The sequence below is a fragment of the Myotis nattereri genome (genome assembly GCF_964212035.1).
Source record: "Myotis nattereri genome assembly, chromosome: 13".
NCBI classification, from domain to species: Eukaryota; Metazoa; Chordata; class Mammalia; order Chiroptera; family Vespertilionidae; genus Myotis; species Myotis nattereri.
Window position 1 is genome coordinate 43,921,534 of NC_138088.1, and position 14,300 is coordinate 43,935,833.

Genomic DNA, 14,300 nt, shown 5'->3' on the forward strand with positions numbered 1-14,300 from the left:
TACCTGGAGGGTATTTTGATGCTAAATAAAGGAAATAAGTCGGACAGAGAAAGACAAATACCATATGATTTTACTTATTTCAGAACCTAAAAAAAACAAAAACAAAATAAATGAATAAGTAAAATGAAACAGAAACAGATCCATAGATATAGAGAACAAGCTGGTGGTTGACAAAGGGGAGGAGGGGCCCAGCTGGCGTGGCTCAGTGATTGAGCATCGACCTATGAACCAGGAGGTCATGGTTCGATACCCGGTCAGGGCACATGCCCTGGTTGTGAGCTCACTGGGGTGGGCAGGAGGCAGCCAATCAGTGATTCTCTCTCATCATTGATGTTTCTCTCTCTCTCTCCCTCTCCCTTCCTCTCTGAAATCAATACAAATATTTTTTTAAAAGGGGGGAAGGAACTTTTTTAAGTTTTTAATTAAGTAAATAAATAAGATAGTGGTGAAGCCACTATCCCAGGAACAAAAAGAAGAAAACACGGACAGACTTTTCTGTAGTTGTCTGTACAATCATGAGATTCACATATATATAACAAAATTAGAGGCCCGGTGCACAAATTTGTGCATGGGTGGGGTCCGGTCAGTCCGCCCAATCGGGGCTGATCAGGCCAGCTGGCCAGGGGGAAGGGATGCAGGAGGTGGCCAGCCAGCCCCACCCCCAATAAGCCCCTCATCCTAACCACCTGCAGCCCCTCCCCCTGACCAGCCCCGCCCCCTGGTTGAACTTCTGGTCTAGGGAACAATTTGCATATTAGCCTTTTATTATATAGGATAAAGCAGGGAGTGATGACAGAAATCTACATAATGAGCAGTTAGCCATCCAACTATCTAGAAGAGCATTCAAAGCAGAGAGAATAAGTGCAAAGGCTCTGAGGCAGATATGAGCTGGAAGGCAGTGTGGCCAGAAGGCAGTGGGTAAGTGGGAGAGAAGCGGTAAGGTTAGGGCAGATGGGACCACATGTTTTAAAATTTGTGCAAACCGAGTACAGAAAGGGTTGTAGGGGGATAAGAGAGGAATCAGAGAGAGCAATTAGGGGGCTGTTGCCATGAGCCAGACAAGACTGAAGACGGCTTGGAGCAGGGTGGTAGTAGTCGATGAGTAGAATAGAGGTATCGGATTTGAGGTATGCTCTGGAGGTAAAGGGAGCAGGATGAGAGGCAGTGGGAGGCTGAGAGAAGAGTCAAGGAGACTCCTGGGTTAAACCAACTCTGTTGGCTGCTTCCTCTTGGCCCTGGGTTAGTGGAGGTGGGAGGAAGGGAAACAGTTGTTGACAGTAACGCTCTCCCCTAATCCCACTTAAAAGCTTCATGCTCAGAAATTGTCTTTTGTCTTTATCACCAGGACACCACCAAGTCTACTCACGTTTTATCAGTTGGTTTTCCTCCCATCTATTTCATGGGCCACACTTCCTCAGCCTTCTTTGCTGGTTTCCCCCTTCACCTTGACCTCTAAATGTTTAGAGTATACCAAGGCTCAGGCTTGGAGCTCTTCTCTTCTCTATTTATGCTCACTCCCCAGGTAATCCATTCCATCTCTTGGCTTTTAAAAATCACCTGTGTGCTGAACACTCCCAAATTTATATCTTCATTCTAGACCTCTCTCCCCTGAATTCCAGACTCAGACACAATTGCCTACTCAATATCTCCACTTGAGTATTTAGTCATCTCAGACTTACCATTCTCTGCACCTCCATCCACTCCTTCCACTACACACACACACAGACACACACACAGAGACACACACACACACACATACACACACAGACACACACACACACACACAGACACACGCTCATAACCTCCCTCACTTGGCTCCAGCCACACTGGTCGCCTTCCTCTTCCCCTAATGCAATAAGCCTTTGCAACTTGCTGTTTCCTCTACATTAATGGCTTCTTCCCCAGATATCTTTTATTATTATTATTATTGATTTCAGAGAGGAAGGGAGAGGGAGAGAGAGATAGAAACATCAATGATGAGAGAGAATCATTGATCGGCTGCCTCCTGCATGCCCCCCACTGGGGATCGATCCTGCAACCCAGGCATGCACCCCCGACTGGAATTGAACTCAGGACCCTTCAGTCTGCAGGCTGACTGACGCTCTACCCACTGAGCCAAACCAGCTAGGGCCCCCAGATATCTTGATGCCTTACCTCTGTCAGCTGTCTGCTCCAACATTAAGTTTTCAGTGAGGCCTTCTTTGACCAGCCTATTTACAATTGCTACTCCCCTACTCCACCTTCCAGCCTCATTCATTTTTCTCTGTAGCGGTTGTCAGTACCTGCTCTTCTACACATTGTTTGCTTGGCATCCCCCCACCCCCACCACTAGACTATGAACTTCATAACGACAGGGCTTTGTCTCTTATTCCCTGCTTCTCCCTTAATCAGATCAGAGCCTGGCCCATATTGGCACTCAATAAATAGTGAATGAATGAGTGGAGTTACAGAAGGACCTATAGTCCTCAAGCAGCAGCCTGGGTCTGAGAATTAAGACCTGATTTCTAGTACTCGCTTTGGCACTAGCTATGTGGCTTCTGGGCCTCATGTTGTCTGTCTGTAAACAGTGGAGAACTTCTGGTCCTTTGCTGGTGCCGCATTCTAGAATGAGGCTTCGCAGGAGCCCACCTTCAGCCATTTGACTGAGGGTAGGAGGCAGGGATAGACAGGACCGGGTGGAGGAAGAGGAGAGAACTCTTGCTCCTTCTTTCCAGTCAAGGTTTGGGTGGAGCCTTCGCTGGCTTTGAAATGAGAGGCAAGGCTTTGGCTTGGACTTGGAGCCCTGGTGAGGAGGAAGGAATGGGGGGTCCAGCTCCACGTAGAGGCCTGGTCCCCAAGCCCGGGCTCCTCCACATGGCGAATCTGTGCCTGTGAGGGCCTCATGGGAAGTGCTGCTATAGGAACACGAGGAGAAGGGAAGGTGGGAAACCAGGATGGCTAAGAACCAGGGGGGGCGGACTGAGCGGGCCTGCCGTGGGATCACCTGGGCCGCACGTTGGTCTTCAGTGGATTCTGGGAGATGAAGCCTCCATGCAGACCTCAGCCAGCGCCCACTCCGAGACAGACTGGCAGGCCTTTTGGCTGAGGAGAGCCCAGCCCTCCTCCTTTTTCTGGGCCTTGCAACAGCTCCCTGCTTGTTTTCCCCGAAATAAATGGGCTGAGCATATTGGGCCGGCAATAAGCCCTTGAAATCAGTTGTTATCACAGTTAACAACCAGTTTGGCTTCAGTTCAGGCTGTTAACTATCAAACCACTAAGTGCCGGTAATGATTGATTCTTGGCCAGTTGCAGCTTGAGTGGGCTGTAAAACCCCATTAGCGAGGGTTCTGTGGAGGCAGCAGCTCAAAGATAAACAAGGTGGTGGGTGCCCTAGCCCGGCCTCGCCCACTGCTTTGGGCTCTGCCCCATGGCACCGTGGCCTGGGGTCCTGCTGGGATTCAACCGCTTCCCAAAGCCTCAGGCAGTCTCATGGGCCACATACCCACCGTCCTGTCCACTTCTAGTCTCCCCTCACCCCACTTAATCATCTCCCTCCTCCCTATAGGCAGGTCCAGCTCTGTGGACAGCCCACCTCTTCTCCATTATCACAGCCATAGCACAGTTCCATCCCACCTTTCCGGGCACTCAGGCATCATTAGCCTGGAGGCTTCACGGGTAGCTTTGGCCTAGCCAGTGACCAGCCTTGGCCCAGCCTGGCCCCACTTTGTGGCCAGGATCACAGGCAGGGAGAGTCTGACATTCCACCCCACCCCAGACTCCCTCCTGTCCTTTGGCTTCCCCCAGGAATTGCTCTCAAACAAATGAAATGTGGGTAATTACTGGGCCGGGGGCTGGACAGGCGGCCCTGCAGATGAAAGCATTTCCTGGACGGTCTCTTCATTTGCATGGCATCAGAAGCTGCTCAGAAGGTGTGACTTTTCCCACAGTGAGACCCCAGCTCCTTGCACAATAAAGCCAGGCTGCTCACCCAGAATTAATTAAAGGGGGAGGGGAGGAGATGGAGCAGAGTTGGAGGCACTAAGAGCTGGGGAGCTGGGAGAGAGATGTCTACAGCCCCCCTCCCCAAGTCCCAGTGTCTATAAGCCAAACCTACTGTATCCAGAGCCCCTCACCCTCATAGCAGGCTAAAAGAAGTGATGTGGACAAACCCCAGGGTATCCCCAATCTCACTACTCCAAGGCTTTCCACTGAACCCTGGAATTCCTGATCCACCTGGAGGGCCTGAGCCTGGGACTTGCGGCTGCGACTCTGGGAGACCTATGTGTTTAGAAAACCTTGGGGTGCTCCCCTTCCAAAGGAGGTGCCAAAGAACAGAAGCACAGAGGGAAGAAGTTTCTGGATTGTCCTAGGAGCTGGGCACCCTCAAAGAAGGTAGCAGAAGCAGCTAGCATGGGAGGCCTCAGTTATAAAGACTGGGCCAGCTCTGCCCTCAGGAGACCTGTTACTTCTGGGTTTGGGCTTTTCATCATACCATACCATTGCATGGTATGAGACCAGTGTCACCAGTCCACATACAAACACACACCCCTCCACTGCCATGGACCGTCCCCTTGCCCACACCATGACCTGCTCTATTAGCCCGACCTCTGCTTCCCTTCCCACCCCATGCCCAGTTCCCTTCCCTCCGAGCCCCATCTCTCCAAGGGTGGCAGCCTCTCCCTAAACCATCGTCCCTGGACTCTTTTGCAGCACCTGAGCTCAGCACCTTCTGCTCACAGCTCTCTAACCAGATCTCCGAAAGCTAACACTTGTTCTGTGTCACAATTGTCAACACCAGCCTTGGAGGTCCCCCCTCTGACATACCCCCACCTTGGACCCTGGCAGCTGCTCTTTTCTTTCATTTTCTGGAGTCTGATACTCAGAAAGAATGAGCTTCGGCACCTCCTGTCTCTCTCACAGACCTAGGCACACACAGAGGCACTTCTTTTAGACTCATTGAGTCCATGATCGCAGCTCTGGTCCTAGGAGAGTCATCATTTCTGGCCCAGAGGTGGCCTGGGGAAGTGTTAGCAATAAATCCTGTTAAAAGCTAGGAAGTCCATGTCTCCCAGGACCAGCTAAGAGCCTCTTCTTGCTCCTTTCCCTGCTCCTGTCCTCCCAGGAAAGCCCTCCAGTGACAATGATGGAGACAGCAGACAGACATGGGGCCTGAGGCTAAACGGAGGCTATAGTCAGAGATGGGGCCTGATTTGCTGCATCTCACAGCCCCCTCTCCCTCCGCCAGCTGGGGCAGGGCAGGGGGAGGGAGATTGACCCCATCAGGACTCACCCACCAACACACATTTTTAATATGCAAATTAAATAAATATTTCAGTCATTTAATAGCACTAATACACAACCTCCCCCAACTGACACCCACCCTTAAAACACCTGGCCTAAGTGCCTACCCTTTCCTCCCTGCCCCCGCCTGGGGGTGCAGTGGAGTTCCTGGCTGCCTGGCCAGCTTGCCCTGCAGGCACTGGGGGCTCAGGAGCAACTCTGCTGGATTAGAAACGACCCCCCCCCCAACTCCTGGGCCACTAACCGGCCTTCCTAAGAGTTAAGAAGACACCACAGCCAAGTGGAATACAAAAATAGAGCCTCTCTTTTGTTAAAAAAAAAAAACCAACAGCAAACAATTATCAACAACTAGAACCCGGGGCTCCCCAGCTGCTCCCCAGCCTTCAGTGGCGCAGACCTCATCTTGCAGAGCTTCTCCGTCTGTGCTCCCCGAGAAATCTCTGCGCTGGGAGCTGCGGGAGGGGCCGGGCGGCGCCTATCTATCGGGGCTCGGGGGCCCAAGTCCTCTGGCTGCCCCGCAGGCTGCGCGTGAAGGGCGGGTAGTTGAGGAACTCGAAGCGCAGGCTCTGCTCGGTGGTGTGGTGGCCGCGGGGCAGCCGCTTCATGAAGTGGACCTCGCGCTGGTGCTGCCGCGTCTTGGAGCCCTTGCGCGGCCGGCCCTTGCGGGTGAAGGCCATGTACCAGCCCTCGTACTTGGCGTTCTGCAGCGCCGTGTAGTTGTTCTCCAGCACGATCTCCGTGAAGACACAATCCTTGCCTTTGCCGTTGCTCTGCAGGTAGGAGTGCCAGACACAGCGTTACTGGGCTCTCTCCGGAGCCCCCCCCCCCACCCGAGGCAGAGGGCAGGCGGCCCCAGACAGCAGGTGGGCACCCCAGCAGATGGCAGGGTGGGCAGGAGCTGCAGCCCCACCCCCTGCCTGGGCACCCGCTCTCTAATCCCTCACAACCCGCAGCCCACCCGGCAACTTCCTGTCCTCCTGGGCAGCAGTGACACATGGCCATCTACCGAAAGGGCTGGGCCCCAACACAGAGAGGCAGAGAGGGGGCCCAGACCCTGCCTGCCCTGGCCTCCTGCCCACCAGTCTGGCCTGAGCAGCTAGCACCCGTTTCCCCAGCTGCCCCCCTCAGTCCCGGAGGATTCCAGCTCCAGGGCCCCTGGGCAGCCACCCTATGGGGGAGGGGAGGCCTGCGTGGAGGCGCTGAGCCTCAAGCCCCAGAAGCCCAGCAAGCGGGGAGCTCGAGGCTGGAGAGGAGCCGTGACTAATGGGGCCATTTCAGAGCTCGGCCGAGGGGCTGGGCCTGCGGCTTACTGAACATTCCAAATGCTGGTACCATGTAATTGGACATAATAGCAAAGCAATTTGGCGATTTGTTAAAAAGATATATGGAATTTACCAAGCTCCCCCAAGCCCCTTCCCTAGCCTTCCTTCCTCCCTCTTTGCCTTTATAGCTTTTCATCTCTCAAGCAGTTCCCTTCTCCCTCCCCTCTCCCTCCCAAGCATTAGGTAACCCCAAGGTGGCCCTGTGGCCCTCTGCCCACCTTGTTGACATCCTAGAGGAGCTCCGCCAGCCCAGCCACTGCCCAGGCCCCCAGGCCCCTCCTCCCGGCCCCCTTCCTCCTGGGGCTTCACCTTGGCAATCAGCTTCCCCTTCTTGTTCATGCAGATGTAGAGACCCGTCTCAGCTCCTCGAACCCGAACCCGGCTCCCAAAGGTATCCGTTTCCACAATGAGCTTTGCTGTCCGGGACAGAGGAAGGAGGTTATTGGAAGCTCCCTGACCCCCACTGACCTATGTCCTCACCCCAGCTGGCCCACAGACTTGTCACGTCCTAGCAGCACCTGCTCGGAGGCCCAGGCACCCAAGAGGTGGGCTTCAGGCCCCTAGGTAAGATCAGGTCCCCTTGCCGGGTCTCAGGCCCCTCACCTAGGTTTACAGAGGAGGATGGACGAGATCATGGTGTACCAGCTGGGCTCTGCAGAGTGGTTTTGGGGCCATCAAATTAAAAAGAACCTCTTAAAACCAGACAGTAAATGACTTTTATGTCAAGGCTTCATGACTAGAGTTCTCCTGCTACTCAAAAGATCCAGGAGAATCTTTCCAACTCAAAATATTACGTGCACATGCCTACAGATAATTATATACATCTGGGTGTAGTGGTGACCTCCAGTCCTGAGGCTAAATGTCAAAGCATTCCCTCCTGCTTCTGGCACCTGGGGCTCTAACTCACATCCCTGGCCACCCACCCGCCGCCCTTCCCCACTGCTGCTCTGCTGAGGAGGGGATAGGGAGGGTGCAGCTCTCCCTAACACAGCCCAGCCAGAACTCAGACACCAGCTTGGAGGGTCCTGCCTCTTCCCCAGGCTTCCCAGGCACGTAAGTCCCCAGCCCCAGTGTCCAGAAAGCAACAACTCATCGGTTTTTCCTCTTTCAACCTCCATCACAGCTCGGCTTCTCACCCCAGGGACCCGCCCTCTCTGTGGGTGTGGAGGGAGAAGGCCAGGCACACTTTTCTCCCAGTCTGGAGAGGAAACATGGAGCTGAATTCTATGCCTTCTCCCCCCTCCTCCTTGCCTTCAGACAGCCAACTTGCCACAGAACCAATTCCTCCCCACTCGCTAGGTAACTCCTCCCTCTGAGGCTGTCCCCAAGGAGGGAGTGAGGGCTGAGTTAGCCCTTTGGGACAGAAGGGGATGGGTGTCCTGCCCTCCCTACCGCAGAGCTCAGCCTCTTCCCTCCTTGAGAAAGCGGCTCTGGGACTCCCAGAGCTGCCTCCCAGCCCACACTGACAAGGTGGCACCTCCTCTGCCTCTGAGACTCCTGGGAAGATGGGCATCCAGGTCAGCAAGACAGCCCTCACCGTCCAGCCTGCGACTACCCACCCCCTTCACATAGGCACAGGGCTGGGACCCAGCAGCCAAGACCCCAGTCTGGCTCCAAGTCAGCCAGGGGAAATGCAGCTGTCACCTCTCCTCCCACCCACCTCCTTCTGGATCCAGCCAGTCTGCTCATCCCTCTCCTGGTCCTTCTTCCTGAGCAAGGAGTGGGTGCTTTTAAGGGCCAGGAAGGACACTGACAGGCGAAGGGCAAGAGAGGACCCCACTCAGAGGACTCTGGCCAGACGGGGCAGAGCGGGATGGAGTAGGCCCCTCGTCACTTCCTGGGGCCATCAGGAAGCAGCTAGGACCCCTCTGCTGCTCTTTTCCAGACGCTTCCTGTCCTGGCTGTACACCCTGGGCCCCTGCTTTGGGGCCCTTCTGCTTCTGCTCCTGCGGGGCGAGCAGGGCCCAAGGAGCCTCAGGAGAGAAGCGGGCACCAGCCCCCTGATGTTGAAGATGAGTTCTTCCATGGCCAGCGCAGCCTCTTCTTCCCTCCCCGAAACCCAAGGACGCCGGACCATTTGCTCTGATGGAGTGACCCCAGAAGGAGCCAGGCAGGCACTGGTTCCCTTTCCTTGGAAGCTGAGAAGGGCAGCCAGCAGCCACTTTGGAGGGACAAAGGGCCGATTGGCTGGCCCTGCCAGCCCAGCGGGGGAGCTCGGCCACCGTGCAGGCCGCCCCCACCCCCACCGTCAAGAGCCCCCACTCTCCTGCCTGGATGTTTCTGGGGAGCTGGGGCTGCAGTTTACAGCGGCTTTCCCGGCCGGGCTTTTGGAAAGCTTAACATTTTCAAACCTATTCTTCCACCCAGTGACAGATTTATCCCAGGAAAATTATGTCTCCTTCTCCAGCTTTGAAGGGAAGTCAGCTACGTCGACGCAGAAAAAATGCAGCGAGACATACTCGATCCCCCAAACTGGCTCGAGAAGAGGAGAAAGTATTCAGGAAATGTTAAAAAAGGTGAAAGCAAGAAGAGTTTTAATCGCTCTGCCAGACGCGGGGGTCTCTCCAGAGATTCATAGAGAACAATCCTGAACCTCTTTTTTAACATTTACAGACTTGCAACTCTTTTCAAACTCCACATCTGAAAAAGGGCTCGTTCTTTTTCTGTTTTATATCATTCTTCATTTTTCTTCTGAGCTCTTAAAGTGCCTCACCTTTTTATTACATTTTAATAGAGTCTTCCCCTCTCCTTTCATGCTTGTTTAACTTGGTCATTATTTAAAGGTTTTTAAACTCACAATAATCGCACTCTAAAAACAACACCAGCCGCCCAGAGGGCTTGCTTTCCTCCGGGTACATCAGGACTCTGGAAACTGGCCTTGTTTCCAGGCAGGAATATTGAATGTTTTAGAAATCAATCAGTCCTCAGCCTCTCCCCCCGCAGTAGCTCCCTGTACTCAGCACCCCACAGGGAGCCCGCTCTGACCCACCACCTGGGTTCCTGGGTAAGTGGAGCAGAGAGGGCCCCTTCCCAAGCCTCGTTCCCATGTGTGATTGACCCTTCTGATCACAACATTTAAAGGTTCACAGCAACCCCCCCCCCTTAGCTGGGAGAGTTGGGGGGACTTCTCTCCCTTCTCTTTCCCACTCTCCTTTTGTGGGCCCTGGCGACATATCCTCTTTCAAGAGCTTCCCTGAAACTTGGCCCCCTCCCCCTGAACCCTCTGCCTCCACCTGCAGCTGGGGAGGGGTGTATGAAAGGGGGAGGTGTAAAGGGAAATTCCTGGATTCATTCATCTGCTGGGCAGGGAAGGGGCACCTGTGGGCCAAGTACTCCCCCAGGTCCCTTCCCCAGACCTCTCTTCTCCAGCTGACCCCCAATATGCGTTTCTGCCTTAACCCCTTGCCTTCTGAGCTGGGAGCCTGCAGGCCCCTGGCCCACGCAGTTGGGGCTGGTGGGTGCAGTCCCAGCAGGCCAGCGGGGGCGGGCATGTTCCGCCAGCTACTGCAGGCTGCACCGCGCAGCCGCCTGACCGAGGGGGTCCCCGCCTTACCGAAGGGGTCCCCGTCCTCCGCCATGGCGTTGATGCGCTTGTTGGCCAGGACCTGCACGTGCTTCCCGCTGGTGCGGCTGTAGAGCTGGTAGGTCCGGATGAGGCGGCGGCTGAGCTGATCCGTCACCAGGCTCTGCTCCCTCACATGCTGTGTAAAATTAGGTGAGGACTGAACAGTTACCTTTAGGAAATTGAAAAATACACAACACGCCATTATAATGCTACTCTGCCCAGGGGCCCGAGTGGCCCCCATCGCCCTGTCCCACCCCCCTCCACTGCCCCCGGCAGCCGGCAGGGGCTGGGGGTCCCCCCAACATGCCAGCTCAGGCTACCACCCCCCTCCCGGGAAAGCCGGGCAGACCCAGCCTCACGCGGACGAGCCGGGGGACGGGGAGGGTGCGGACCCACCTGTTGGGAAACACCCTGGGACTCGCGGCCGGCTCGGAACAGGGAAGCCAGCCCCCTGCCCGGCGCAGGCCCCCCGCCCGGGCCTTCCTGGAAGAGCAGGGCGCTTTTCAGTGGGGAGGCAGCGCGGCCCGACCCCTGACATTTATAAAGACGAATTCACAGAGCAAATGCTGAGCGCGCGGAGGGCCGAGGCACCTGATCGTTCCGCCAGGCCGGCCCCCAGCCTCCCCCGAGGGCCGGGAGAGGGCCCCCGCCGCGGTCACCCCGACTTCTGACCACGAGCGCCCCTTCCTCGGCGCCAGGTGTGTCTGCCCGCGAGTCCCCCTCCCGCCCCGCCCCGGCGAGGACGCGGGGAGCCCGTGCGGGGCTCAGACCTCGGGCTCTCGCTTCGCCGGCCGCCGGCTGTGTGACCTGGTGCCGGGCGCTACCTCTCTGTGCCTGAGCTCCCCGCTCGGGACAGGTCAGGGGGCGCTTTCCCAGGTCCCCCAGCCCCGCGGCGCGGGCCGCAGCGACGGGCCCGGGGCCCCTGCCCCACCTGCCCGCGGGTCCCCGCCGCCCGGCCCCGGCCCCCGCCTCCGCGCGCCGCGCCTTACCTGGGCTTGGAGGCAGAGAACCAGCAAGTGCAACAGCCTGTGGGAGACAAAAGCGGGCGGGGAGAGAGGGGCGCGGGGTGAGCGCGGGGCGGGCGCGCGGCCGGCGGGGACGGGGCGGCGGTACTCACAGGCAGCTCAGCGCCGAGCGGGGGCTGCCCATGGCGCGCGGCCCGGAGCGCGGGGAGCCCGGCGGGATGACGCCGGCCCGCGGGCGCACGAGCCGGGAGCGGCGGGAGCGAGGGCGGCTCGAGGGCGGGGGCCCGGCGGCGATGCCGACGCGGCTCCGCGGGTCCCGGGGAAGGTCGAGCTGACCGCGCCGAGTCGCTCTGCGCCGCTCCGGGAGCCGGTGGCCGCTGGCGACTCCGGAGCCAGAGCAGGCGGAGGGTAACGGGCCGGCAGGGTGGGTGAGTAGGTGGGAAGGGGAGGGGGGGAGGGGTGGGGGCGGGGGGCGCCGCACCGGGCGCAAGGGGGGAGCGCGGGGCGGGCGGCCGGAGCCCGCAGCCCCGGCTGGGAGCTGGGGCCGGGAGGCAGCCCGGGGCGGGGGCGGGGCGGCCGGGGCGGGGCGGCCGGCGGGTCTGGGATTGGGGGTCTGGGCCAGGGGAGGGGTCTGGGGACCCGCCGGAGGGGTGTGGGCCACCGGGGTGGGCGCCTCTCCCCCATCCGGGGCCTGTCCCCTCGCGCGCTCTTGAGGTTTGGACACGCGGGGATGGGGGTGCCTCGGGGCCCGCTCCATGGGGTCCCCAGACCCTCCGCAGGCGCTTCCCGGACCGCCCGTGCGGCTGAGTTGGAAGGTGTCTGGGCTCCCCCGTGGGGCCCGGTGCACTCTCGCCCCAGGCTATGCGGCCGGTGATTGAGCCACCTACTGTGCGCTCCTGCTGGTCCTGCCCCTGGGAAGGGGCCGCTGACGCTGGCCCGAAGGGCTGTGAACTCGGCTCTCTGGCGGCGCGTGCGTGTGCGACCGGGAATCAAGCCCCATCCTCCGGCGGAGACCTCGCCTGGCCTGTCTCCCGTCGCCTTCAGTCTCCAAGAAGCCCCGAGAGAGAAATCTCCCCTCTCCCCTCCCGCCCCCATTATCACCATCACCTCCCGCCCCTGTCCCCCACCCCTACCCCGTACAAATACACACACGCCCGCCTAGACTTGGGGGGAACTAGGAACCACCTATGTGAGGGAGCCCAGAAGTCCCTGGCAAGGACCCCCCAGTCCCTGCCAACCCCCAAAGCAGCAAGCTGATGGGGCAAAAGTAACTACTGTCAGCTGCTTTTCCTGGGGAAGAGCCTCCATCCAGGCCGCCAGCTTTTCTCTCTGAGTCTCATCATTTGTGCACTTGAGGTATTTACACACCTACTGTGTACTGGACAGGGACCAGTGCTTTGTGTCAACGGGGGTGGGGGAAGTGCCGAAGGAGAGGGTATGGGCTTGTCTAAGTTTTCCCAGACCCTCCTGGCTTCACCACGCACTTCCCAGGTGGAGGGGAGAGGGAGCTCGGGAGCCATAGTGCTTCTCTGGGAGCAGCTGGTGGGTAGAGGTGCCCTGGGATGGGCACTTCTAAGCAGCAGGTGGAGTCGCTGATGCCCAGCCCAGCTGCTGCCTCTGACCACACCTTCCCGGCCCCCCTGGCCCTTCGTGTCCTTGGGGATTGGGCTGGAGGAGATGGGTGGTCTCGGGAAGCCATTAGGCCGGAGGCAGAACGCAGGCCTTTTTCCAGCAGTCAGCCAGGTTCTGCCTACCTCTCCTTTCTCTGTGTCCTACCTTCCCCCACTCCCAGCCATAATGCTAGCCCTGAGCAGTGTACACATGGGAAAAGAGAGTCAGAGGACTTGTCCCAAGATCTCAACCCTCCTCAGAGGAGTGGACTTCCTGAGCCCACCTGCTACTCCCTCCCGGAGTCTGTTCACTCCGCTGGCTCTTGTCCAGGCAGACCTCCAGGCAAGGACCATGTCTTCTTAGCTCGGAACTGGCAGCTCATGGCACAGAGCTGGGCAGGGTTGTTCTGCAGTTCGTATGCAATGAACGAGTAATGGAGAAACTGGCTAAGCATTTAGACCTCAGCCCATGGGCTGCTTCCCCAGGGAGACTTGCCTTCATCCCTTGGCCCAACAGATAATAATCATAAACACAACCATTTATTTGCTAAACCCACTGGGAGATGGTTGCAGTGGGTGGGGGTGGGGAGACCGGTGAGGTGGGCTCCAGTGCCCACAGCCCAGACCATCCCTTTTTCTTTATTGTGCTCCCCTGTGTTAGAGGTCTGACGGACACCTGTTGAGTGTCTACCTCCCCAGCTGCACTGCTTCCAGCAGGCAGGATACTCACCATCTTAACCTCATGCCTGTACATAGTAGGCCCTTGAAAAGGTTTATTTGCATACATGAATGAATGAATGAATGAATGAATGGAGAGATGGAGAGCAGAGGATGGGAAGGGCCTTCTCCCCACCAGGGACCAGTCCTCTGAAAACAGTCTGATGAGAACAGGGGGCAGGACCCCGGCATCCAGCCTACCCTTAGCGTGTTGTACATAGTCCTGGAGTCACAACCAGAGTCACTCTGAGCAGCAGCCTTTCCTGGAGTGGGGGTGAAAGCCAAAGCTCCTGGCTCCGATCAGGGTCCATCCAACCAGGTTCTGGAGTCCCCAGAAGGTTCTGAAGGCCCTGGGCGGAACCTCTGTGATCTTAACCCACCCTCCTCTCTCTCCCCCAGAGAAGATGGGCACCTGGGGCCTAAAAGTGTGGAGGTCAGGGTTTTAGTCCTGCTCCTTAACCTCTACCAAAGGGCCTGCCTCTACGGGACCAGAATTCCTTTACATTTGGAGAACTTCCCCTGAACTTGATCCTCTTCAGTTTGGGGGGATTCTTCTCATCTCCCCAAAAGCCTGTGTCTCCAGAGGGCTGCAGATGGGGACACACCCTAACCAGGCCCCAGGTACAGCCTGGGCACACTCTGTGAGTGACAGATGCAAATACTCCTTAGGGGCCCCAGCAGGCTGCTCTCTCCCTCCCTCACTCCCTTGCTAGCCTCCCAGCCAGCTCGCCCGCTCCTTTATCTTATCAAAGCCCCGTAATTACAATTGCTATTTTGTTTCCTTGAATCTGCAATCAGAGCTCCCTGGCCCTGATGAGGGAGCGCCTGTCAACCTGATGGC

At 57.6% G+C, this 14,300-nt stretch overlaps 1 protein-coding gene across 1 annotated transcript; it reads right to left on the reverse strand.

Annotated features, from left to right (window-relative positions):
- Nucleotides 1-5,303: 5,303 nt before the first annotated feature.
- FGF8 (fibroblast growth factor 8) lies at nt 5,304-11,316 on the reverse strand (the record flags this gene model as incomplete). The annotated part of the gene is made up of 5 exons (XM_081105434.1): nt 5,304-6,050; nt 6,912-7,018; nt 10,156-10,336; nt 11,157-11,193; nt 11,285-11,316. The coding sequence occupies 5 exons, from the start codon at nt 11,314-11,316 to the stop codon at nt 5,760-5,762; spliced, it is 648 nt and encodes a 215-aa protein (XP_080961560.1). The 3' UTR covers nt 5,304-5,759.
- Between the last annotated feature and the right edge of the window lie 2,984 nt (nt 11,317-14,300).